Source organism: Mus caroli, unplaced genomic scaffold (genome assembly GCF_978045245.1).
Source record: "Mus caroli unplaced genomic scaffold, Mus_caroli_1 scaffold_8, whole genome shotgun sequence".
Lineage (NCBI taxonomy): Eukaryota > Metazoa > Chordata > Mammalia > Rodentia > Muridae > Mus > Mus caroli.
Window position 1 is genome coordinate 46731841 of NW_028227263.1, and position 24064 is coordinate 46755904.

General features: G+C 50.0%; 1 protein-coding gene across 1 annotated transcript in view; it reads left to right on the plus strand.

Annotated features, from left to right (window-relative positions):
- The first annotated feature begins 250 nt into the window (after nucleotides 1-250).
- The window catches only part of Slco2b1 (solute carrier organic anion transporter family member 2B1), a 48301-nt gene continuing 24487 nt past the window's right edge, over nucleotides 251-24064 (plus strand). Inside the window, exons 1-6 of the mRNA XM_029479789.2 lie at nucleotides 251-726; nucleotides 16718-16854; nucleotides 18008-18145; nucleotides 19534-19696; nucleotides 22360-22593; nucleotides 22903-23001. Of these exons, the coding sequence (XP_029335649.1) occupies nucleotides 711-726; nucleotides 16718-16854; nucleotides 18008-18145; nucleotides 19534-19696; nucleotides 22360-22593; nucleotides 22903-23001 (787 nt within the window). The 5' untranslated portion in view covers nucleotides 251-710. The remainder of the gene's footprint in view (nucleotides 727-16717; nucleotides 16855-18007; nucleotides 18146-19533; nucleotides 19697-22359; nucleotides 22594-22902; nucleotides 23002-24064) is intronic.

Below are 24064 nucleotides of genomic sequence, written 5' to 3' on the forward strand. Positions count from 1 at the left end.
CTTCCTTTCCCCCTCCCTTCCTTCCCCTTTCATCTAGGTGGCGCAGATGGGAAGGGCAGATATTAGCGAGGGATGAGGGAGACAGGACAGAGGCTCAGAGGGAAGCAAGGGCTTGCTTCAGAGCTCATAGAGGGTTGGGAAAACAGCAGCCCCACAGGAAAAGCAGCTCAGGCGGTGACCAGGATTGCAGCAAAGAGACTGAACATTCTGGAATGTTTGTCTCTAGAATGGTCCTGAACTTAAGAGCCATAAACAGCTTCTCACTCTGGCCTCTGCTGCTCGCACAGGAAATAACCATAAGCCTCAGGGAGGGACCAGTCTCCTCGCTGCATGGGGGCTGGACCTAAACAAACCCGCCTCCTTTGCAACTCCTGGTCCCGGGCTGTCCCAACTAGAGATCAGAGGAATTCATGGAACCAAAGAAACAGACACTGCAAGGGTTGGGGGGTCTAAAGCTAGATAAAGGAGCAAGTTCCCAGAAGAGCTCTCAGGGAGGGGTCAGTTTGAGCAGGGCCTCTACCACGCCCGACCTGAGGGCAGCTGTTGTCCAGTGTGGCCAAATAAATATAGCCAAGTGAGGGACAGTCCTACCTTGACGGTCCCTGCTGCTCTCTCAGGAGCTGTCTCCCGTTGTCCACTGGCAGGCTCACTTCCTCTCTGCTAAGCTCCAGGTTGGACTGGGGGCCACAATTCTCTGCATTTCCCCAGCCATGGGGCCCAGAATAGGTAAGTCTGGGGGACGGAACGGAAGGAATTGGAGGGAGCCTGGAGGCTTCTCCAGCCACAGGAAAGGGGAGAGACTATATATAGTGCCTCTGGTGTGCTGAGGAGACAGAGGCTTAGTTCTGCACAGAGCAAGCCCCTCTCCCCTAGTCTGTGGACCTCAGAGAGGGTATATGAGTGAATGAGAGGGGCAGGAAGGGAAGCCAGTTTACTGGGCTGGAGACAGGGAGCCAAGCCAAACCACTCTGCTGAGCTAGAGACCCAAGATCTTAGAAAGGCCAGCCTGCCCAGCCCCATTAAGCTAATCCCCAACCCTCATCACCACCACCCCAGTGTGAGGGAGGCAAAGTAGAGATGGATGGACAAAGTAGAGGACCACAGAGAAGAAGCAGAGAGAGACACAGAGACAGAGAGAGAGAGAGACAGAGAGAGAGACAGAGAGAAAGAGACAGAGAGAGAAAGACAGAGAGAAAGAGACAGAGAGACAGAGAGAATGTGCAAACAGACACAGGGACCAACAGGTGTCAGCAGGACAAAGGGGCAGACTAGGATCAGGACAGAGGAACAGACACAACATGGCTCTGAAGGAGAGTCACAGCAAGGACCTGGAGGGTGAGAGGGGAGTGTCAGTGTGAGCCAGAAAGGCAGAAAACTACCAACCCACAGGGACAAACGCCCAAAGGGACTGACAGACAGATTTCAGACACTCAGGATCCACACAGAGAGGGCACTCGGAGAGGCCTGCTGACACTTACCTGGAGTGGGTAATGGTGGGGTCTGAGGAGGCTAGAGGGGAAGTGTCTGGAAACTTCCTAAAGCCAAGTGTGGAGTGGTAAGAGGAAAGCACAGAGTGGCCAGGTCAGAGTGACAGACCCACCTGTGACAATGGTGGAACAGAAGGTCTTTACACAGGCAGTCCGGGCTGGATGCCCTACAGTAACCCTTGGCCTCCCTGCCACTGCCTGTCTGCTGCAGTGATGGCTTCACACCCACCCAAGCAAGGCCAGGCTTGCTTCCAGGCCAAACAGACTCGGCAGTGTAACAGACACAGTTTGGGGACCCTGGGACACCAGGAAGGGTGGGGATGGGTATTTGCTCTAAGGAGGCTTTATTGGAGAGAGGAAGATGAGGTCAGGTTGAGGGAAGGGTTGGGCTTTATTTTGGGTTTGGTGCCACAGGATTTGCTTGTAGTCCAGGTTCAGCTCTGACACGCTTCTCTCTGGCCTCTGCCTCCAGTGTGCAGGGATCACAGGTGGGCACCCCTGACCCTGGCTTAGTAGGATGTGTTAGACCTAGTGGGGAAACCCCCACCCCATTCCCGATTCAGCGTGCACCCAAAAAATCACAAAGGACCATCTCTTGCTGTAATTACATGAGGACGTTTAATTACGGAGCTCCGGTCCGACATGCATCTCACACAGGAGATAACGGATGCCGGCCACGAGGCTCGAAAGCTAGGAGTTTTTATGGAGTAAGGGGCTTAGGGGTGTGGAATTCAGCATAACGACACACTATTGGCTTATTCAAACATTAACAGAAGGATTACAGAGCAACAGGACTTTGTTCCTGTGGGCTGGGGGCTTATCTTTGTTCACATAGCAACCAGTTGATGTATGACTTTTACCTGGCGCCAAGGGGCAATAGACAGAGGAGAGGTTCTGGCCAGATGGTGGGGACTCAGACAAGATAGCCTTGCCTGCTTCCTTGAATTCTTTTTATCTTCACAGTTAAGATATTCTTAGGAATGCCTTAACAACAGCCCTGCCCTGGCAGGCCTGGGGGCTGTTCGCTTTGTTCCCAGTCCCAGGCCTGGGCAGTGGGCTCTTAAACAACTCACAATTTACAATATTTTACCTTCCTTCAGATGGATTCACAGGGCTTATGAGCTACAGACAAACAAAATTCCTATTTACCTCTTCAGTACAAATGCAGGGATTGGAGATCCCGTGACAGGGGAGAGACTTACACTCTTAGTTCTGCATTGTCCTCCCCCCTGTAAAGGCTTGGCTCTGGGTTCTCTAACTGATCTCTGACACATATATAACAGGAAGCTAGTATGAGTTCTTGCACTGAGACACCAGCAGGAGACACAGCTTGAGGTGGCCTCCCTCTGGAGACATCTGTATCCCTCGTCCTGTCCACTGTACTGAGCCTCCCTCTGGTGCTTTGGTCAAGCTCAGAACAGTGGACAGGAATAGGGACACAGATGACTCTCAGTCTTTGAAGAGTCCAGGGCCAGCTGTTCTACTAGAGACAGACAGACACCAAAGGGAAAGGAGAGTCAGATGTGTCTCCCACAGAGCTAGCCTGACAGTTTGCATGTGCCCTTGGGTAGCTGAGTTCCCTTGTCTGCGCAGGAAGAAAACTAATATTCCCAAACTGTCCCTATGGTGAGAGCCAGGGAAACCACTCTCTGGCCTCTATACCCTTTCTAGGGAGTCCTTGCCCACTGCAAATTTTCTTGAGAAATTTGACATTTCCAACATTTCCAAATAAAGCCTACCTGGGGGCCGCTGTCCAAGCCAGAGGAAGCCCCTGCTAGCCACCATGCACAGTGTTAGCCACCAGACACACAGCCCAGTTCATCCTTGCTTACTCTAGGTGTGGCCACTGTGGCTAGCTCGCTGTCGTACTCTGTTTAAATGAGATCTTTCCAGGGAAGATAGAGGAGTTGAGGGAGAGAACCATCAGCCTCATGTTCAAATCCCAGCTCTGCCCCATGGACTTTATGGGAACTCAATGAAATTTTCCCTCCCTTTTAACAAACAGATACTCAGAGAGGGCAAGTGACTTGTCCAAGATCACCCAGCAACTCACCTGCAGGGTAGAGGCCAGAACACTCATCTTTCTCATATTGGTGCTCTCTCCTCTCTGTCACTTGCTTTCTCATCCTCACTCCATACTGTTGAATTCTGGCCTACCTTGTGCACTTTTCCATTGTCTCCCCACAAAACAAATTATTTTTTGGGTGCCACTGACTTGGGAGCAGACATGGGGGGGTGTTACTTCTCCCATGACTGGTCTTGGAAGTGACAGATGCTGGTCTGGCCTTGACCTTAGCAAGGGATCATGGAGTCCATGCCCAGTCTGCCTGCCTCTATCCCTTTCAGGGACTCTAGTTCTCTATTTTCATAGTCGGTGGCAGGGATAGTCCCTTGGTCCCCCACTGTGCTTATAAACTTGGTCTGTGAAGGGAACAGCAGGACAGAGGCCTCTCTGCAGGGACCGACTGGGCCTTTGAATCAGTATGGGGGATTGAAGCATATAGGGGCTTTGAGAATGGAAGGAGCCCATGTTAGTGGGCTAGAAGGTATAAGAGACAAGACCCAGGTGGGACCAGACAGAGCTGGGATGATGGGAGTAACGGGTTCTGTGTCCTGGGTCCCAGCTCTGTGGTGCCCATCAGTGGTAGAGCTCAGGCCTAGCATGCTCAGGGTCCTAAGGTCAATGCTCAGAATCCCAGAAAAGAAAGAAGGAATGAGAGAGAGAGAGAGAGAGAGAGAGAGAGAGAGAGAGAGAGAGAGAGAATGGGGAGTGTCAAACTAAAAGATAAAGCTAATTGTTTTTCTAATTTCAACTGTCATGTTTTTCTTTTATTTTTTGTGGTGGATAAGTGTATCTTAAATGAAATTGATTATGAACATGTAAAACCCCAGGTGAAACTCTGTGGCTTCAGAATGGCTGACCTCAAACTACGTAGCCGTTCACTGGGATGTACAGTTTGGGATTAGGCAGTGTTTGAGTGACAGGTTTTTTGTTTTGTTTTGTTTTTTTGTTTTTGTTTTGTTAAAGGGTGGCATCAACCTTTAATCGTTTAAGTGACAATCACAATGGGCCTTCAGCTAGAGTTTTTTTTTTTTTTTTTTAGCATGTCTGAAGAAACTTTAAAAAAAATTTTTTATTACGTATTTTCCTCAATTACATTTCCAATGCTATCCCAAAAGTCCCCCATACCCTCCCCCCCACTCCCCTACCCACCCATTCCCACTTTTTGGCCCTGGCATTCCCCTGTACTGGGGCATATAAAGTTTGCATATCCAATGGGCCTCTCTTTCCAGTGATGGCCGACTAGGCCATCTTTTGATACATATGCAGCTAGAGTCTAGAGCTCTGGGGTACTGGTTAGTTCATAATGTTGTTACACCTACAGGGTTGCAGATCTCTTTAGCTCCTTGGATACTTTCTCTAGCTCCTCCATTGGGGGCCCTGTGATCCATCCAATAGCTGACTGTGAGCATCCACTTATGTGTTTGCTAGGCCCCGTTGAGTGACGGTTTTAATCTAACTGTGTGATGCTTTTTTTTTGTAATCTCACTACAATAAAGGCATTTTTTTTTGTTAAAGGAAAATAATAATGAAAAGAAGAAGAAAAAGCCAAAGTTTAAAAAAGGGTTTTTTGAAAAAAGCTGTCCAGTATTGGGGAAGCAGGTCTACATCCAGATAGGGTAGAAGATTCTAGTGGAGGGAGCACCAGCCAGCAAGGCCTGAACAGAATGTATATTCTAGAAGGGCAAGTGGGCTGGGCATGTTGTAGGCTCAGTGAGCAATCAGGTTAAGGGAGGAGGCTACTGGAGATACCTGAGAAAAGCCAACAGACTCTGACACTAGGAGTTCATATGGCTCCCTGGGCATATAGAGTCCAATGGGGCTCTAGAAAGATGTGAAGAGCTGAGTGGCCAGGCCTCGGTGATCTGTGTCCTGGGATATTGATCAGGACCTTACTTGTGCATCACAGCTCTGTGAGTTCAAGTCAGACTTCTGCCCCATTTACAAATGAGGAAAAGAAGCCAAAGACCCGTGACCTCGGGCCACACATCTGATCAGAGTCAGACTCTGCAACACCCAAGCCCCCTGTGGAGTCTGGGCTCTTAATGGCCTCCCTTTGTCCTCTTTCTTCAGAATCACACTGAAGGTGCCCCAGGTCCAGCCCCTGCCTGGTGTCCACAGGGGTGACCTTATGTGTGGCGGCTGAGCCTTACTAAGGCCCCCAGATTTGTGCTGTGATGCAGGAATGAGAAAATGGGTTCAAACAGAGTGCCTGATGAGCTTTCTTCTGGGGCAGGGGAAGGCAGCATGGCCTTGGGCCAATGGCTTCGTGTTTAGATAAGGAGACTGTCTTGCTTCCCCAAGGCTCAGGACACCCCCACCCCCACCCCAACGTCTAGTCCTTATTTTTAAGGTTATCTTGGGTTTACATGGGATAATCAGGGCCAGAACTAGGAACAGAAAGTCCCAGCACTTGGCCCCTGACCCAACTCGGAAACCACCAGAGTGCCTGCCCCCACCCTCCATCCTGACCGAGCTCCCTCTAAAATCAACAGCTAGACCTTGAGGTCATTTTCCCCGCCAGCAGACCACCCAGGGGTCCTTCCAAAAGGAATTTCCCCCAAATGACAGCCAAGCCCAGCTGCTGTCTGGAGACTCCCTCCACACTTTCTGCCGTGGACTCATTCTCCTTCATAATGCTGGACCAGGTCACACTAGAAACTAGAACTTGAGGCCCCACAGTCACTCTGAGTCAACTAGGCTCCAGTCTGGTCAGCTACCTCATGAGGACGAGCTCAACTCAATCAACAAGCTTGCTCTTCAGCTGGGTTGGGGTGAGACCTGAGAAGCAATGGGCAGGGAGAGGGAGGCCAGTCCATCAGGGGTATGGCATGAATAAAGGCCGAGAGGATTAATCTTGGGAATGGCAGGAGTCTACTGGGGCTGGAGGACTATGTTCTGCAGGAATGGATAGATGAAGCCCAAGGCTCTCAGGGGCCTTGAACTTGAGACTGGGAGTCTAGACCTCTGGTGTAGAGGAGTGTAGAGAGAAGAGAGGGAGCCTGCCTCTGAGATCTGCAAAATATCAGGCCCAGGGCATTTCTTTTGAGACTGGCTTGTGTATTTTGTAATGTGGTGGAAGGGGGTGCCTTAGCAGGTCCACACTGAGGCATCCCTCCCCTGAGGTTCCAGTCTAGTATAAAATGACATTTATTTGGGGACATAAGAAGGGAGGTTGAAAAGGGAATAGGGACAGAGAAAGAGAGGAGACAGAGGAGGTCAGAGAGGGAGGAAGAGAGAAAGAGGTGAGAGAGAGGGGGGGGGAGAGAGAGACAGAGAGAGAGAGAGAGCAAAGAGAGAGAGAGAGCAAAGAGAGAGGGGTCAGAGAGGGAGGAAGAGAGAAAGAGGTGAGAGAGAGAAAGAGGAGAGAGAGAGAGAGAGAGAACAAAGAGAGAGGGGTCAGAGAGGGAGGAAGAGAGAAAGAGGTGAGAGAGAGAAAGAGGAGAGAGAGAGCAAAGAGAGAGAGAGAGAGCAAAGAGAGAGGGGTCAGAGAGGGAGGAAGAGAGAAAGAGGTGAGAGAGAGAAAGAGGAGAGAGAGAGAGAGCAAAGAGAGAGAGAGAGAGCAAAGAGAGAGGGGTCAGAGAGGGAGGAAGAGAGAGAGAAAGAGGAGAGAGAGAGAGAGAGAGAGAGAGAGAGAGAGAGAGAGAGCAAAGAGAGAGAGAGAGAGAGAGAGCAAAGAGAGAGGGGTCAGAGAGAGGAAGGCCAAACAGTCCTTTTATAGCAAACCAGGCTTGTACCTGGCTGCTGTTGCTAGGTAACTGATGGCAGAGTCTAGAAGAAACTGGTAAAGAAGGAAACTGAGGCTTAGACAAAAAGAAAAAGAAAAAAAAGGGGGGGGGAATCCGTCTAAGATCATACTAATAACTGTGCTGCGCAAACAAAGTTTTGTATCCTAAGTATTTTGTCTAGAGCAGTTCAGCAGATTTACAACCAGCTCTGTCTGGATAGGCCACAGCTCAGCACTGCTCTGGGGGAGTTAGCCCGATCAAACTGATAAGAAGCTGATAAGAAAGGCATAAGTAGCAAGAGAGTGGCCAGCTGACCATGGCTGAAGGGTTGTGGGGATGGCCTCAGGACTGCAAGAGCACCTGCAAGAGAGAGACCAACCTGAAGGAGCTGGGCTGCAGTCTGCAGGAGGCCAGGACATCTTAGGAGGCAGGGCTCAGGAGATGCCCCCAGTTCACACCACTGGAAAGGGGTCTGCCACCATCTTGAGGAATGAGACGGCTCAGTCACTATCTGTCACCTAGACGCCACCCTCCCCAGGCTTAGACACTGCCTTTGGTAATGGGAGCTAGTAGCTTTCCCAGTGAGTCCAATCCACTATCCTGGAAGGTGAGTCTGATGGCGGTCTCCTTTCTCTCTGCTCTGTTTGGACACAGGGTAGGACAGGTTCAGACCTTCATCCCCTTTCAACCTTTATGCTGTCACACCACTGCTGCGGCCACCTTCTTCCTCTTCTTTCCCTTCCCCTTGTCTTTCTTCAAGAAGTCTTCTGCTCCAGGCGTCTCCATTGTTTCCATATCTTTGCCAGACTTGCCATCCCAACGCTGGGCACCATCCCTGACTCAGAGTGTGAGGTTCGTTTTTTATGATTACATTTTATTAGTGTGTGTGTATATGTGCGCACACGTGCGCGTATGCACACCACAGTACACTTGACTGTGCACTTTTGAAGATCAGAAGACAATTTGGAGGAGCCTGTCTTCTTCTTCCAACAAGTGAATTCTGGGAATAGAAAGACAAGTGCTTTTCCCACAGAGCCTTCTCCCTGGCCCTGGAATGAATCATTACTCTCACTTCGAGAACCAAAGACACACCACTTGTGTGTCTGCTATGACTGGGTATGTTCTGGGCTCCTTTGGCTTGTTTCCTTACCTTCAAAGTGTTTTAGCAAACTCAGGCGCCCTATCCAGGTGGCTCCCAAGCTCAGGGTTCTGGGGCAGACGAGGAAATCCACAAGCAGGAGAAAGGGGCCCAGGAAATGTGCAAGAGACACCCGCTGCTGAGGCTCCAGCGGGGCAAACTTCTCTGAGCAGGCGCAGCACCATGGACAGCTGAGTCCATACTAGATCTGCTGATCTTTCAAGACAAAAACAAAAATCTGCAGTTAGCTGTGAAAGTTTCTGATTTAAAAAAAAAAAAAAATGCTGGCAATGAATTGAAAAACATTCAGCAAGCCAGGATTTTGCAGGCTTCAAAACAAATCCCAGAGCCAGAAGCGCCTCCTGGCAGGACAAGTCCAGAGGCTGCTTTTTGCCTCAAGGAACTAGGCTGAATGAAGGCCCTGGGCCAGGGTTTCCCTGTCACAACCTCTGCCTTTTCTATGTGTGGTGTGCAGGTCCTTTGATGACCTGACATAGTGTGTATGTGTGTTTAGCACCGTGTGTGTGTGTGTGTGTGTGTGTGTGTGTGTGTGTGTGTGTGTGTGTATGTGTGGAGAGAGAGAGAGAGAGAGAGAGAGAGAGAGAGAGAGAGAGTAAGGATGGGTGTGTTGTTTCTTCTTATACACCGAAGTTAGAAAAATAACAAAAACAAATCCTGGAATGCAGCTGAAGAGCACAGGACCTTGGGGTAAAGGCAGTGTGGAGACTGGATGGTGGGGAGAGACAAAGAGCTGCTGGTGGGGGTAGAGAGTGAGGGGGTGGGAGGTGAGAGGGGAGTGGCTTCCAGTGGGTTCCGTGGGGCTTCCTGGATCAGATGAAAGTAACTAAGCAGTCTTCCATAAGCAGGAAATAAGTTATTCTGAGGCCTGGTGGCCGGGCTTGCAAACAAACCCGCTGATGAGTTTGGGGCCAAGGCTGACAAAGTGAGTCTTTGAAGTTGAGCAAGCCCTTAGTCTCACATCCTCCCGGTGGGTGGTGGGCAGCAAGGTCCATTGTTCCAACCTTACGAAAGCCCTCTGATTGCTAGCCATAAAGCCATGGTCCTAGGTTTTGCTTTCTGTAAGGCACTAGCTAGAACATTCTATAGAAAGTACCATGTCTTGACTCTTTCAGATTCAAGCCTTGGCATTTCTTGGCTGATGTTGCTGTAGTTTTCCAGAGGGCTCCAACCCACACTTTGGTTGTGGATCTCTAGGCCGAGGCCCTCTCAACTTTCTCCCCACTTTTCCTTTCTTAGCCCCTTCAGATCACAGAAAGAAACACCTGACTGACCAGTGAGCTGACCCACAAGCTACAGAAAGCTACAGAACAGGCTGGTAAAATGACAGATGGCAATGTGGCCACCTTTGACAACTCACAGAAGGGAAGCTGGGCCAGAATAAGAAGTGACCAGAATAAGAAGCGACTGTCATTCTATTTGTTCCAAGGCCATCAGTGCAGATCTGATGGCTGACATCAGGAGCCCAGCAGTCAGACAGATCTGGGCTCATATCCAGATATCCATTCTCCAGCTCTGGGATTCTTTTCCAAGCTTGTTTGCCCACAGGCATCCCAAGCCCTGGTTGCACACTCTGAGGATGTGCAGATACATGGACACCCAATGTAGTCCTGCATTTGGTGCTACCTGCTCTGCAGTAGCCCTGCTTCCCCCTCAGATCACAATGTAACACACTAGATGTGCATGCTGACACATGTCCAAGCTCTCGGTGAGCTTGGGACCATCTGGTCTACACTGTAGTTTCAGGCCAGCCAGATCTACATAGTGAGACCCTGTTTAAAAAAATAAAAGACGAAAGAAAGACAGAAAGGGGGGGAGGGAGGAAGGAAGGGAGGGAGGGAGGGAGGGAGGGAGAGAGAGAGAGAGAGAGACCAGAGACCACTGTTTAGTAGGGTCTTCAATGGCCACCCCATCACTGCCCACAGAGAGAGTTTTCATCCAGCTCACTGGTTCTAGTTCTATATGTAACAATACCTCATTGCTTCGTGTAAGCAGACTTTAGTTGAAGCAGGTGGTGTTTCATGGCAGGACAAATTGCTGATAGCAGGATGAACTCTCTACCAGGGAAACGAGTACCACTTAGTAAGTCGGAGATTCCCAATGAGGTAAATTTCTTGTGAGCCACAGCTGAGTAGACCCTGCAGCGTCTCTCTGGGCTTTGTCTGATCGGCAGGAGAGCTGAAAAACTGGAAATTTGTTTCAAAACCTTTCAGTGCAGTGGGGAAGGGTGGCCAGGGACCTGAGATAAGAACCACAGCGTGGCAGTGCAGGATGGGTGGGAACTATAAAAAGGCATGGACCTGGGACAGGAGGGACCAAAGGCTCTGAAGATGCCAGGCATGACAGTGTGTGCAGGTAATTCCAGAACTTAGGAGCCTGAGACAGAAGGCTTGCAAATTTGAGATCATCTTGGACTACATAGGGAGACTCTCTCTGTTGATAGGAAAGAAAGGGGGAGAGAAGGAAGAGGGACAGAAAGGAAGGAGAGAGAAAATAGAGAGAAGGGAACAAAAAGGAAGGAAGGAAGAAGGGAGGGAGAGAGGCAGGGAAGAAGAGAGGAGGGACTAGCTGGGAGCAGGATAAAGTGAAAGCCCCGGGGGCCAGTATTCTGTTGATGGTCCCCCCTAAAGAGTTGATCAGATTAATGAAGTCCTGTATTGAGCAGTTTAACCACTTGCTTGGACTGAACAAACTAAGAAGAGGGTGAAAAATGTGTCTGAAGACCAATAGACCAGCAGGGCCATGTGTGTGGGGACAGGCCATGACTCTAGAGGTCCAGTGTGCAGATAGGCACATTGGGCGAGCAAGCAGCCCGGGTTCTCGTGGGTGCCTCCTGCACTGGGGAGGAGGCATTGGATGTGAGAAGCCAAAGGGACTACATGGCTTCTATGGCTACATAGCTGAACTGTAGCTTCTTGTGCTCTGTCTCAGTTAGGGTCACCGTTGGGTGACAAAACAGCACGACCAAAAAGCCAGTTGAGGAGGAAATGGTTTATTTTGCTTACACTTCCATATTGCTTTTCATCATCTAAGGAAATCAAGACAGGAACTCAAGCAGGACAGGGACCTGGAGGCAGGAGCTGATGCAGAGGCCATGGAAAGGTGCTGCTTACTGACTTGTTCCTCATGGCTTGCCCAGCCTGTGGATGGCACCACTCACAATGGGCAGGGCCCTCAGCCATCAATCACTGATTAAGCAAATATCTCACAGCTACATCTTATGAAGGCATTTTCTCAATTAAGGTTCTCTCCTTTCAGATAACTCTAGTTTGTATGTCAAATTGACATAAGACCAGCCAGCCCAGGCTCTAAACCTGGGTCACTGACCCTAGGGCCATTGAGTGCAATCAGAGAGAATTCAGTTCTCAGGGTCTTGTGGTTGACTGGAGCCTAGACGAAGGAAGGAAAAAGGTAATCTAGAGACAGTCTATGGCTCTGCCAGAACAAAGAAGATAATTTGGAAGCAGGAGGTAGCTCCAATTGGGATGTGTTGTCTTGGACATTTTGGAAGATTTATCTGGGATTAGTGGAAAATGGCTCTTTGGTGGGTGCCAGTCTGAAGTCCAGCCCTGGGAGACACCTGCCTCATGGGCCTAAGGAAATAGAAGAGATTTTCTGTCCTTCATTGATCCTGGCTTCATTCCCGAGACACCGACAAAAGACAGATTAGCAAACTAGAAACACACAGTATTATGTAGTCTAAAGTCCCTAAGATATGGGAGTCTTCAGTAGAAACATGAAGAAATGGAAAACTGTGTGTGTTTTTATGCTATGTCTGATGAAGTATCTGATTGTGGAGGGGGACGCAAGTGGATAAATGGGGCATGACGTGATGGTGACAAACTGAGGGAGGGGGACTTAGCCAAGTCTGTATTGAAATGCTTCAAATGAGAGGAGAGGGGAAGGTCAGTGAGTAACTTGCCTAGGTCACTGACCTACCTGCCGGCGGGGGTGGGGGGGTGGGGGGGGTGGTTACATCTGACTTCTGCTGTCTTTTCCATCACCACCATGCCATACTTGGGAGCAGTGTGTCATAGGTCCTATCTGTAGATAATATCATCCATAGCTGTAAGCTGAGGAAGTTGGAGCTCAGAAAGAACAAGAGACGTGTTCAGGCCCACCTTGGAGGCTTGAGGGGAACTTGAGGAAGCCTGTATTCATTTCTACATTTGCAGGCGTTGCATTTTGCAGTCTGACTCTAGGAGGTACTATGCATTGGAAAGTGGTACTGAGCCTTTCCAGGAACGAGTGATCAGGGAGGGAAGGGCCAGGCTGGTCTCTGAAGTCTTCCCCCTTCCCATGTGACTGCAGCTGGATTGAGCACCAGCTCTTGTTCATGAGAGCAGCCTTGCACCACAGGCTCGCCCTGACCAGCTCCTAAAGAGCAGTTTTGGCTGGCAGATGTTAAGGGAGATGACTGCTCTCAAAGCCCAGAGCATATTGCTGGGCTTCTTCCCCAACCCAAAGAGTAGAGCCTTGGACTTTGTGCACCAGAAATAGATATTTCGCTAACGGACAGAATGAGCCAGGAAGACTTTGAGCTTTGGCAGAGGAGGCTGAGGTGGAAGCTTCAGGAAGACCCAGAGTGAGGCTGCAAGTAGAAGCTCACCTAAGGCAAGTGAGTGACGCTTTGGGAAGAGCAGGTGAGAGGGCAGAGAGGAGAGGGGATGTGACTGTTGTATAGGGAGCATTGTCTCCAGCGTGCTCAGAAGCCCAGGCTGAGTGTCCAGGGTCTAGCCTTGGGCTGGGGGATGCATGTTCTGAGCTGACCTGCTGACTTCTTCCTCTCTCTCATCCATTCTTTGCATTTCGTTCTGAGCTATTCCTTCACATAGGTGACTTCAGACCTTCCATCTGAGCTTCCAACAGCCCCAGACCAGGATTTGGGGTATGCTGGCCCTGCTGCCAAGGTGACCTGGCTAGGTTAGAGTGTGCCAAGACAGAAAAAGACGTTTGTGCTTTCTCTCTGTTTGGATCTGTCCAAGGAGGGCTGTTAAGTTTAACATCTGTACTGAGCTGCTGGGATCCCTTCTCAGAGGCTTGGAGATTCAAAGGACATAGGACACAGAGCTCTGAAAAGCATTCATGTGCTGTGTATGCATATCAAGACCCAGATGGCAGCCGGTGACAGGCTTCTTTCTGCTGGTGAGAGGAGCTTAGGTTCAGAAGTGGCCCTCTCAGTGTCTCCTCCTCCTCCTCCTCCTCCTCCTCCTCCTCCTCCTCCTCCTCCTCCTCCTCCTTCTTCTTCTTCTTCTCTCTCTCTCTCTCTCTCTCTCTCTCTCTCTCTCTCTCTCTCTCTCTCTCTCTCTCTCTCTCTTTGGTTTTTTTTTTTTTTTTTGAGACAGGGTTTCTCTGTGCAGTCCTGGCTGTCCTGGAACTCACTCTGTAGACCAGGCTGGCCTCGAACTCAGAAATCCACCTGCCTCTGCCTCCCAAGTGCTGGCATTAAAGGTGTGCACCACCAGCGCCTGGCTTCCCCTCTTCAGTGATCTCAGCAGTCTCCTCCTCTTTCCCCTTCCCAGTGGTGCCCCTCCCACCTCCTCCCTGCCAGGTGTTGCTCTCCTCTGTTTCCTCTGGATGTTTGTGACCCAAAAGGAACTCCTCCCAAACACACGCACTTCCGTTTCCTCAAAAGTTTCCAGCTACTGTCTAGGCATTTCTCTGGAGAGTTATAAAAATGATAAATATGAACATAAAAAGATGCCCACCATCATAATCAAACCATCCATGACCCCATCACACCTACCTGGGTGGCCAGCACTGAAAAGGCTGCTCATAACTTATCAGAAAAGGTGTAGAGAGACTGGAATGTTATTGGTGGGCTTGGAAATGGCATATCTCTCCATGTTCCTTGAACAAGCCTGACAAGGGGAGGGAATGCAGTGCCCTTCTCCATTGGGCCTGCTCACACTTAGTCAATCACCCCATGTGGCATTGCCAGCATGCCCTAGGTCCAGGCCAACCAAATGACAGGGCTGGAGCTGAGCTTAGAAGAGTTGCAGCAAACAGTCAGATGGTTTCTCAAACAGTCAAACACAGATCTGTCATAGGACCCAGTGATTCCACTCCCAGATGTGTGCCCATGAGAACTGAGAGTGTATGTCCCATGAAAGGCTACAGTGACTGTTCACAATACTCCAAATGGCCCAAGTGTTTATCAGTTGATGAATATATATATACATCAACAAAATGTAATCTACCCTGCGTGACAGAGCGCCATCATCTGTACCAACGCATGAAGCATTGACAGAAGCTACAGTGTTGAGCACCCTTGGAAATATTATGGAATTTAAAACATTAGTTACAGGTGACCAACCACATAGTAGATCATTTCATCTATGTAACATGTCCAGAATAGAAAACCCACAACGCCAGGAAGTAAATTTGGGTTTCCAGAACCCTGCTAAGGAGGAATGAGAAATGACTTCTTAGTGCCAGGCTTCCTGCTGTGGAAAGGGGGAGTTTTGGAACTGGGCAGTGGTGATGGCTGTATATGAACATACAAAACCCAAAATGCACTTTACCCCTTGGCTCTGGATTGTGAGTTTTATGGCATGTGAATTATACCTTATCAGTCATTTCACTAGTTAGAGTCTGATACCTGATCATAAAACAACCTAAGGGAAGTTGTATTTGGGCTCATAGGTACAATCTATCACTATGGAGAAGATGTAGCCCAGTTACGTTGTATGTACAGTCGGCAGAGAGAGAGAGTCGAGTGCTGGTATACCTGTTGTCTATTGTATAGCCCTTTGTCTATTGTATTTAGTCAGAGACCACAGGCCAGCGGATGGTGCCACATCATGCTAAGTGGCCCTTCCTCAGTTAAACCCCTCTGGAACCTACCCTCAGACACACCCAAAGATATGTCTGCTAGGTGATTGTAAATCCCACTGAGTTGACAATCACAATTAACCATGATACGTGTTAATGGTTCTCAAGGCTGGGGGGATGGCTTTTAATGGTTAAGGGAGTGCCCTGTTCTTTTGGAAGACCTGAGTTCCATTCCCATCATCCACATCAGTGGCTCCCAAAGGTTTGGAGCCCCAGCCCCAGGAAATCCAGGGCCTCTGGCCTCTATGGACGTGTGGGCACACACCTACACACACACACATTTAAAAGTGATCTTTGGAGGACAAAGGGGCAGGGGGAGAGGACGCTGGAGAGATGGCTCAGTGATTAAGAGTATGCATTGCTCTTCCAAAGGTCCTGAGTTCAACTCCCGGCACCCACATGGCAACTCACAACTGTCCAATGCCATCTTCTGGTATGCAGATGTACATGCAGGCAAAGTACCCATATACATAAAATACATAAGTAAATAAATCGTAAAAAAAGAAATAGTCCTCAAGTTCCAAGGCACCTTGTGTGAGGAACACAAAACCTTGGCCTGTGGAGGTTCAGGGTCTCGGTTGCCCTCTTTGAGTTTTCTTCCCGGAATGGAGACAGAATCCACTGCCTCAGAAGTGTTTTTAGGTCTCCAGCAGGCCATGAAATGAGGGGAAACTGTAGCCTGTGGTGAGGGGGACATGGAACAATGGAGGAGGCTTCCCACAGGAAATGGAGGGGGTTGTGCAGGGGAAGCTCTGGTCTCCAGCTGAAAGGATGTTGTAGAGTACTGTAGGCGGTACTTCTGGGGTTTCCACTGAGAGCCAGAAGCAGGAGATCCCAGGAGATAGTAATGGATGTGTTGCTATAGTTACTATGTGAGAAAGCCAACATGGTACTGAGATCAGGGGTCCCAAACAGCTCTGCGTCTGTTTGTCCAGGCAAAGGTTCTGTGACATATATTCTGAGTTAGCTGTGTGCTTTGATGCATGGCTTGCAGACATGACTGCTTAGCTCTGTGGCTATGTACATGATGCTGTCCTATGAGGACAAGAGGTATCTGTCTGATAAAGGGAAAGCCTTTATCCCTTAGCTCGGGAGTCAACATTGACCCCCACCCCTAGTCTAAAGCCTACGGAAAGACCACACAGCTCATACTTAGTATGAGGGTGGTTGTCCCAGAGCTTGCTGTGGGGGAAAAGGGACTCTTTCTATCTCTTTCAGAAGTGTGTGCCTGGACAGAGCAAAGGTCTCCAGCAGGAATACATGGGTGGGACCCATGGTCTCACAGGAAAGGCCCTCCCAGGGGGTCTTATCAGAAAGGCTGATGAGACTGACTCTCAGTCCCCCATACTACCCAGGTCACAGTTTCTGGAAACAGTACACTGCACGGGTCAAGGGCTTTTATCTGGGATTTTATCTCATCACTGGGTTGGATGTCCCATTGGGCCCATAGGTGAGGGGCCCCGGATGCCAGACAGGAGCACCAAGACCACAATGGGCACAGAAGACATGCATGAAAGGAAAGTCAGTGTGGAGCCTCAGGACTCACATCAGGATGCACAGCCCCGCGGGATGTTCCACAACATCAAGGTATGTACAGGCAGGGCAGGGCAGGGCAGGGCAGGGCAGGGACCACCCAGCCCAGCTTGGTACCCCAGACCAAGTGTCTGCCTTCTCACTTCTTCTCTTTGAGGATGAGTTTGTGAGATGACTCAAGGAAGCTCTTAGCTTGGTTCTGGGCACAAAGAAGGCGACCAGGCTCTCCTTGCAGAGGTTGATAGTGTTAGCCTATAGATGATAGGGGGTGGGGGTGACTCCCTTGCTGCTCAATCCCTTGGAGAAATAGAGATAAACCCTGCAGTCCTAAACCTGTGTGAGCACTGAAGTTTTGACTTCACAACAAGGGCCCGAAAGACTCACCCAATAGATGTCAGACCCTGTGCAAGGTGCTGCACACGGGCTCTTCTCTGTTACAGCTTTAGTGAAAAGAATGAACTTACTAGATGAGTGTTCTCCTGCTGAGCCCCACCACAGCCCTCGAGGGATGACTCTCCTCAGTGATCCTAGGTGGGGCTCCTGCCCTTGTACTAATGAAGAAATCGAGGCTCCAAAGTACTAAGAAAATACGTTAAGCTCTGGCCTAAGTTCTCCTGGATTTTGCTTCCTAGAAGCAAGCTTTTCTTTCTCTAGGAGGTTTGCCAGCTTTTTCCGGGAAGGCTGGGTTGTTTGGGGTGAGGTGGGGTGGGACAGCTTGGGGAAGTCAGAAAAGGGAGTGTCCTCCTCCAGAGCATCCCCGTGAAGATGGGTGCGAGTGGGGAGGAGAGCCTTCTGGGGAAGAGGGTAGTGCTACAGAGCCGGGAGGAAAGTCCAACCCAACCCCTGAGGAGATCAGAGGGTCGGAAAGGCACTGATGCTCCTATTTTTAGTCAAGTGTGTCTCTGGGAGCACCCATGTCCCCAAGTTCTACCTCATTTTGTCAACCTGAGTGAGACTCCATGGGCTACTCCAATTAACTAACTCTTTCCCTCTCTCCCTCTCCCTCCCTTCCTCCATCCCTCCCTCCTCTCTTCCTCATCTCTTCTCTCCCTCTTGTTCTCTCCTCTCATATATCTGCCTTCCCTGACTCTGTTTACCCATTGTCTATCCCTTGCTCATCTTTCGGCCACGTTCTCCTCTCCCTCTGTCCCACATGACTTCTGATGGTGTCCGTTCACCTGCCACTATCACTGCCTCTCTCCTACAGTTCTTTGTCCTATGTCACAGTCTACTGCAGCTGACACAGCTCATGATCTCTGGCTACCTCAAGAGCTCCATCTCCACAGTGGAAAAGCGCTTTGGGCTGTCCAGCCAGATCTCGGGGCTGCTAGCTGCTTTCAATGAGGTACTGTTCCTAGCCCTCCTCAGGAGTGCGTGCTGAGCAGCAAGCCCTGCACACCAACCTCCACTCACCCCCTTTCGTATACCCATAAACATTTCCTCCCCAGGCCCACATGCAGCCCCCAACACTGCCTGCTCCCCAAATCTCTCATAGCTCTCCTCTTGCAGCATCCTGGCCCAGGCTGGAAGCCTAGAAAAGCCTCCTCATGTCCTGATCGTCCTAGTAGGAAAAAGGACCTAGCCATCATGCCCTTAGGAGACCTTTGCTAGAGAACAGGAGATATTTTCTAGTTTGCCAGAGTTGGGTAAACACCCACCCTCCTTGTGGCTCCTTTGTGTCTTGGATCCTGTAGCTATTGTCTGTCCCAGGAAGGAATCACAGAGAGTCACTTCTGTCCCTGAGAGAGGCTCCAGTTACCTGCAGGATACCCTTTGACTGACCTTGGAGTGACAAGAGGGAGGCGTGACACTGCAGTGGAGGTCTGGCCCCAGGATACCCAGGATCCACAGGTCCTCAGACAGGCAGGGAGAAGCTGAGCCGACGCATTCGGATTCAGTGGAAATCAGTTCTGCTGGGCCTCAGCCATCTCCCACCAGATGTTGTCTCTCTCAGAGATGGGAAGGCTCTTCTCTCTCAAGGCCCATCAGACTTCTGTCAAATACTTTTCCTTGGATAATGTGCCCACCAGCTGCACAGCATCCCATTCCCAGATGGTCTCAGCATAATGCTACTCTTAGATCTCACATGTGGGAAGGGAAGGTCAGTCCATTTAGTAAATGGGGAAAGTCCCTCTACCCCAGTCAATAGCCCTGCAAACCCTGTTGATATGGCCCACTCCCTTTGAGGACCCTGGAGCTCGCCCACTCCACCTGTAGCTCCTTGAGATTATGAGTCTAAAACTTGAAGTTCCAAGCCTTAACCCCCTGGTGTTAGACTGTATCTTTCATTCTCGAGGCCGTGAAGCTCTGAATCCCTTCCCTGATCATCCTCCTCCAAAGTGAACTTGACCAGCCAGCTTTATCCTTATTTTTCTCCTCTAAAAAGGCAACGAGGCCCTTCCCTTTCCTAGGAAGACACAAAATCTGCATGTTGTTGTCAGTTTTGTGTTCTGTTTGTTGTTGAGATAGGGCCTCACTACGTAGCCCAGGCTGGCCTTGACTTCCCAGCTATACCTTGGCCACACTCTTTGGAGTACTTGGATGGTAGGCATGCATGAGTCAACATGCCTGGCTTAGAATCTCCATTCCAAACACATCCAGATGGTTCTTATTCAAACCAGCCATCCCAGTGTACAAAAGGGCACACTGAAGGTAGCCAGCCACAGAGAGGATGGCAGCAGCCCTTGGGTTGAGGACTCTGGCGTGCCTTCATTCTCATTTCATCCTTTGCAGGTAGGGAATGTATCCTTGATCTTATTTGTGAGCTACTTCGGCAGCCGAGTGCACAGACCCCGGATGATCGGCTATGGGGGTCTCCTGGTGGCCACGGCAGGCCTGCTCATGGCACTCCCTCACTTCATCTCAGAGCCATACCGCTATGACCACGGCAGCTCCGGTAAGAGACTGGGCAGGAGATGACTGAGGGACTTCAATCCTGAGCATGGAGCCCATCCCCAAGTCTGCATCCAGGATGGGGATCACTGTCTAGAGTACCTGATTGTCCTCCCTAGCTCATCCCAGTCTCTCTGGTCCCAGTTCATGGTAGGAAAGGTAGCTGTAGGGCAGAGGTGAAATCTAGTCTTCTCTGGGCGAGGACCTGCTCATATGTCTCTGTGGAGTTTTGAGGTGGGAGAGAATTTATAGTACAGCCTGCTTTAGGGCCCGGCACACAGAGGCTTCTTGTGAGAAGTCTATAGAATAACATAAAGGCATCCTATGGTGCTTCCTGGATGCCAGGCATAGGTTGAAGCATTTTGTTTGTATTTGTGCATTTAATTCACACAAACATTCAAAACAGAGAAGCCAGGCTTGGTGGAACACTTGGGAGGCAGAAGCAGGAAGATAGGAAGTTCTAGGCTCTCCTTGGCTATACATTGAGCCAAGGATACATGAGACTCTGTCTCACAAAAGAAGGGGGAAAAAAGAACCAATGCTCGAATGAGTAAGATGGATATAGTAAATAAATAAATTAATTAATAATAATAATAATAATAATTTAAGAGGATTTTGTTGAAAGCCCAGTTGAAAAAGAAAGATGTCTCTTCGAACAAGCATCTTGAATATTCACTTTTCTTTCCTCTTGCATCCATCCATCCATCCATCCATCCATCCATCCATCCATCCATCCGTGGTTCATGAGAGACATCTACAATACTGCCTACTCTACACCCAACCCCTTAGGGCACTGAGCCTCCTCTCCAGGAGACTCCCAGCCCTGGAGAGGAGACAGACAGACAGACAGACAGACAGAAAGCTTAGCATGTGGGTTTTGTCTCTGAAGTGCTAAGACCTGGAGGGGAGACTGTGAAGCAGACATATTCTGGACCTTATAGATGGAGTGAATATGGCCATTCTACCTGACTGCATAGAAGATGGGGAGAGGAAGCCCCGGGTAGGGGATGAAGACAGATAGTTAGAAGGAGCTACCAAGGGCTAGAGGAAGTGCCATGGTGGCGGGGTGGGGGGGTGGGGGGAGGATAAACATTGCAGGGAGTGGGGTGTGGCACAAACAGGGTCCCCAAAAGTGACACAGTGTAGAGAGCATGAAGAAGGCAGAGAATCACGCTTGGTGGTTCATGCCTAACATTCTAGCACTCAGAAGGCAGAGAGGCATGTTGATGGCCACATGTTTGAGGTCATCTTGGGATACATAGTGAGTTCCAGGCTGCTCAGGCTACATTGTGAGCTCTTGTCTCTTACTTTAAAAAAAAAAATGCTGAGTGGGTTTCTAGAGCTGAGAGGACGGCTGTCACCAGGGAACCTTGGGATGCTGGGAAGAAGTACTTCCTCATGGCGTTTTGCCCAGAACTTCCACTTTAGCAGAGATTTTTCTGTGCAAGGTTTCACTTTGGCCTCCTGGCTGGTTCTGAGCTCTTCTCATGTGTGAGCCTCAGTGTTCACAAGATCAGCTCAAAGCGTACCATGACTCTAAGCTCCAAACGCTCTCCCTGCTCTGACAACCACAGCTTTCCTCAGTTTATCTCTTCTGCAGTACTGTGCATCTGTGTGACAGGTTAGGCCATCTGTAAGACCCTGGACCCAGGAATAGTAAAGGCAAATGTGATTGGTGTACTTAAATATCTACTGGGAACTAGAGAGGGACACCTCTCACCACTCTGTCAAGGACCTTATAGGGCAGAGGTTACCACTATGGCCTCAGGACCCTGAGGCCAAAGAGGGAGATGCAAGGCCAGGCCCATACCTAGACCTCATCCAGAACTGTTCTTCATTTGACCTTCTAATGCCTAGAGAACATCTGTTCTGGGAGACTCATTTGAGGGATGAGGACCAGAGAGGCAATGGTTACACAGAGGGACAGCCACTGAGGACAGTGGGACATTCGCTGATGACTTTGGCTGCATGGTTCTTTCCAATACCTGGGTGTGGCTCTCTTGGTTGACTTGGCACCTCTGGGTCCCTGCTGTCACCATGTTGGGGATAATAATAGAACAAGGGTCTCCTCGAGTTTGCTTACCAAATATTGGTCAAAGAGTAAATGTCTGGAGCTAAATTAAGAAAACACCCTTTTCTGCACTGTGTCCTGAACCAACACAGCTTCTTCCCCAAATGAATACCAAGAACACCAGAGCCCTCCATAGTCTGGGGTCTTCCTGTTCCTCCCAGCCCTGCCTATAGCCCTGGGATGCCCCTACTCTGTGACTTGCTATTTGGAACATCTCCTTCCATCTCTGTGCCCTTCTGAGGACCCAAGTTTGCTCTCCTGTGAACTCTTCCCCTCCTTTCTGGAAAAAATCTTATTTGTCATTCTCCACCCAGTTCAAATTCTACCTATGTTGGTCACTCCTGCTCCTCCACCCAAGAGTCACCACTGTTATGACCCTTCTGGATGCCCCTGCTCAGAAAGATGAGCTGTGGCAAGCTAAGAGCAGGAACTGTGTGGTCAGACTGTGGGGCTGAGCTGGTTGACATGTTTCTGGTCTGTGAACCCTAGGTTGGGGCAATCGAGTGACTTACATCCAAGCACTCAGAACATCTTCTTACATTTGGTGATTACTGTTCGTCTCAGCTATGGTGATAGCTCTTATCGTCTTCTCTCAGACAATAGGTCACTGGACTTTGAAGCATCCCTGTGCCTGCCCACAACTATGGCTCCAGCCTCTGTCCTGTCCAATGGCAGCTGTTCCAGTCACACAGAAGCCAAGCATCTGACTATGGTGGGGATCATGTTTGCAGCACAGACCCTGCTTGGCATCGGTGCTGTGCCCATACAGCCTTTTGGGATCTCCTACATTGACGACTTTGCCCACGATAGCAACTCACCCCTCTACATTGGTAAAGATGTTCTCTCCCCTTAAGCTCTGATAGTGGGGCCAAGCCCAATCAGGGGGAAGAGAGGCCTGGCAGGAGGATGAGGGAAAAAACCTAGAGAATCCTACAGAGAGCCCTGATGACTGTTCTTGCCATGAAAGATTGGGTAGTCAGAGACCCACTCGGGGAAGACAGAGACCCACTCAGGGCACAGACCTGCTGGGGGTAGGTGGTAGGGACCCACTAAGGTGTGCAGGAATCTACTGATGGTAGACAGAGGGATTCTGATGGCAGGTAGCATCTCAGTACCCTCACCAAGACTTTGAATTGCAGGGATCTTGTTTGGAATAACCACGATGGGGCCTGGCCTGGCCTATGGGCTGGGTAGCCTCATGCTACGCCTTTATGTGGACATTGACCGGATGCCAGAAGGTGAGCCTGTGCCGTGTTCATCATCCTCAGGGGTGCACATGCACACACTCTGTAACTGATCACTGCTCTTCCAGGAGGTCCCACACCAGGAACCCATATGGGAACCCTGTAGCAACACTGACCATAATGAGCCTTTTCCTTCAATCTCTAGGCCTCAGTTTCCTCACAACTGAGATCATCTCTATCCTCCTGTTCCCTGAGGCTGTCACAAGAATCTGGTGACGTATCAGAGATAAACTGTAAAGAGCCATCTTTTAAGGAGCTGTGCCCTTTGGCACCACCTGACCTTATTGCATACCCTCCCTCCCCAGACACACTGTTAAGGCACAGACACACTGTTGACAGATAATAAAATATGCCCTCTTAGTCTGTGGGGAGCACTGCCCTCAGGGGGATAGCCTTCTAAGACTAGGGCCATAGCACCTGAGAATCTAGAGCAGAGCCCAGTCAATCAGATCTCTCCTCATATCTCTCCCAGCTGAGACCTGACCTGGGGCCCTTTTAGCCAAGCAACTACCTTAGGATCCCAGAAGCCTCTGGGGGTCTCATTTGGGAAACTGTATTCTCAGAATCAACTAGAGGCCAGAGTGGGCCAAGGAGCCTGGCTAAACGTTGGTCTGAAGGTAGCCAGGAAGGTCTGTGGGGTCCAAGAGCCCTGGATCCCTGCATGTGCAGGGGGATGGAGGGTGGATGGTATCCTGTTAGAGCAGCTTACCGTGGCTCCTCAGCTGCCTGCTTGTCACACTCAGTGCCAGGCATGCCTTCGGCCCCCTACCACTCAGAAGTCCCGTCCCTCACTTGGAGATTTTTCTAGCAGGTCCTAGAAGCCACCAACAGCGCATGTGTGTCTGGGTGGTCATCCTCTAGCTTTCTCTCACGGGTTCCCTGAGCCAGGACAGGTCTGGGCAACCATCACGAATGGCAATACTGCCTGTCTCTCTTCCTTCTAGAACACTGGGCCCCAACACCAATGACCAAGGGGCTCTGGTAGCAGCCCCTTGATGCTCTGAGGGAAAGTCCCTGAGAGTTGGGGTAGCCTAGGTTTTCCAAGACACCTCCATTT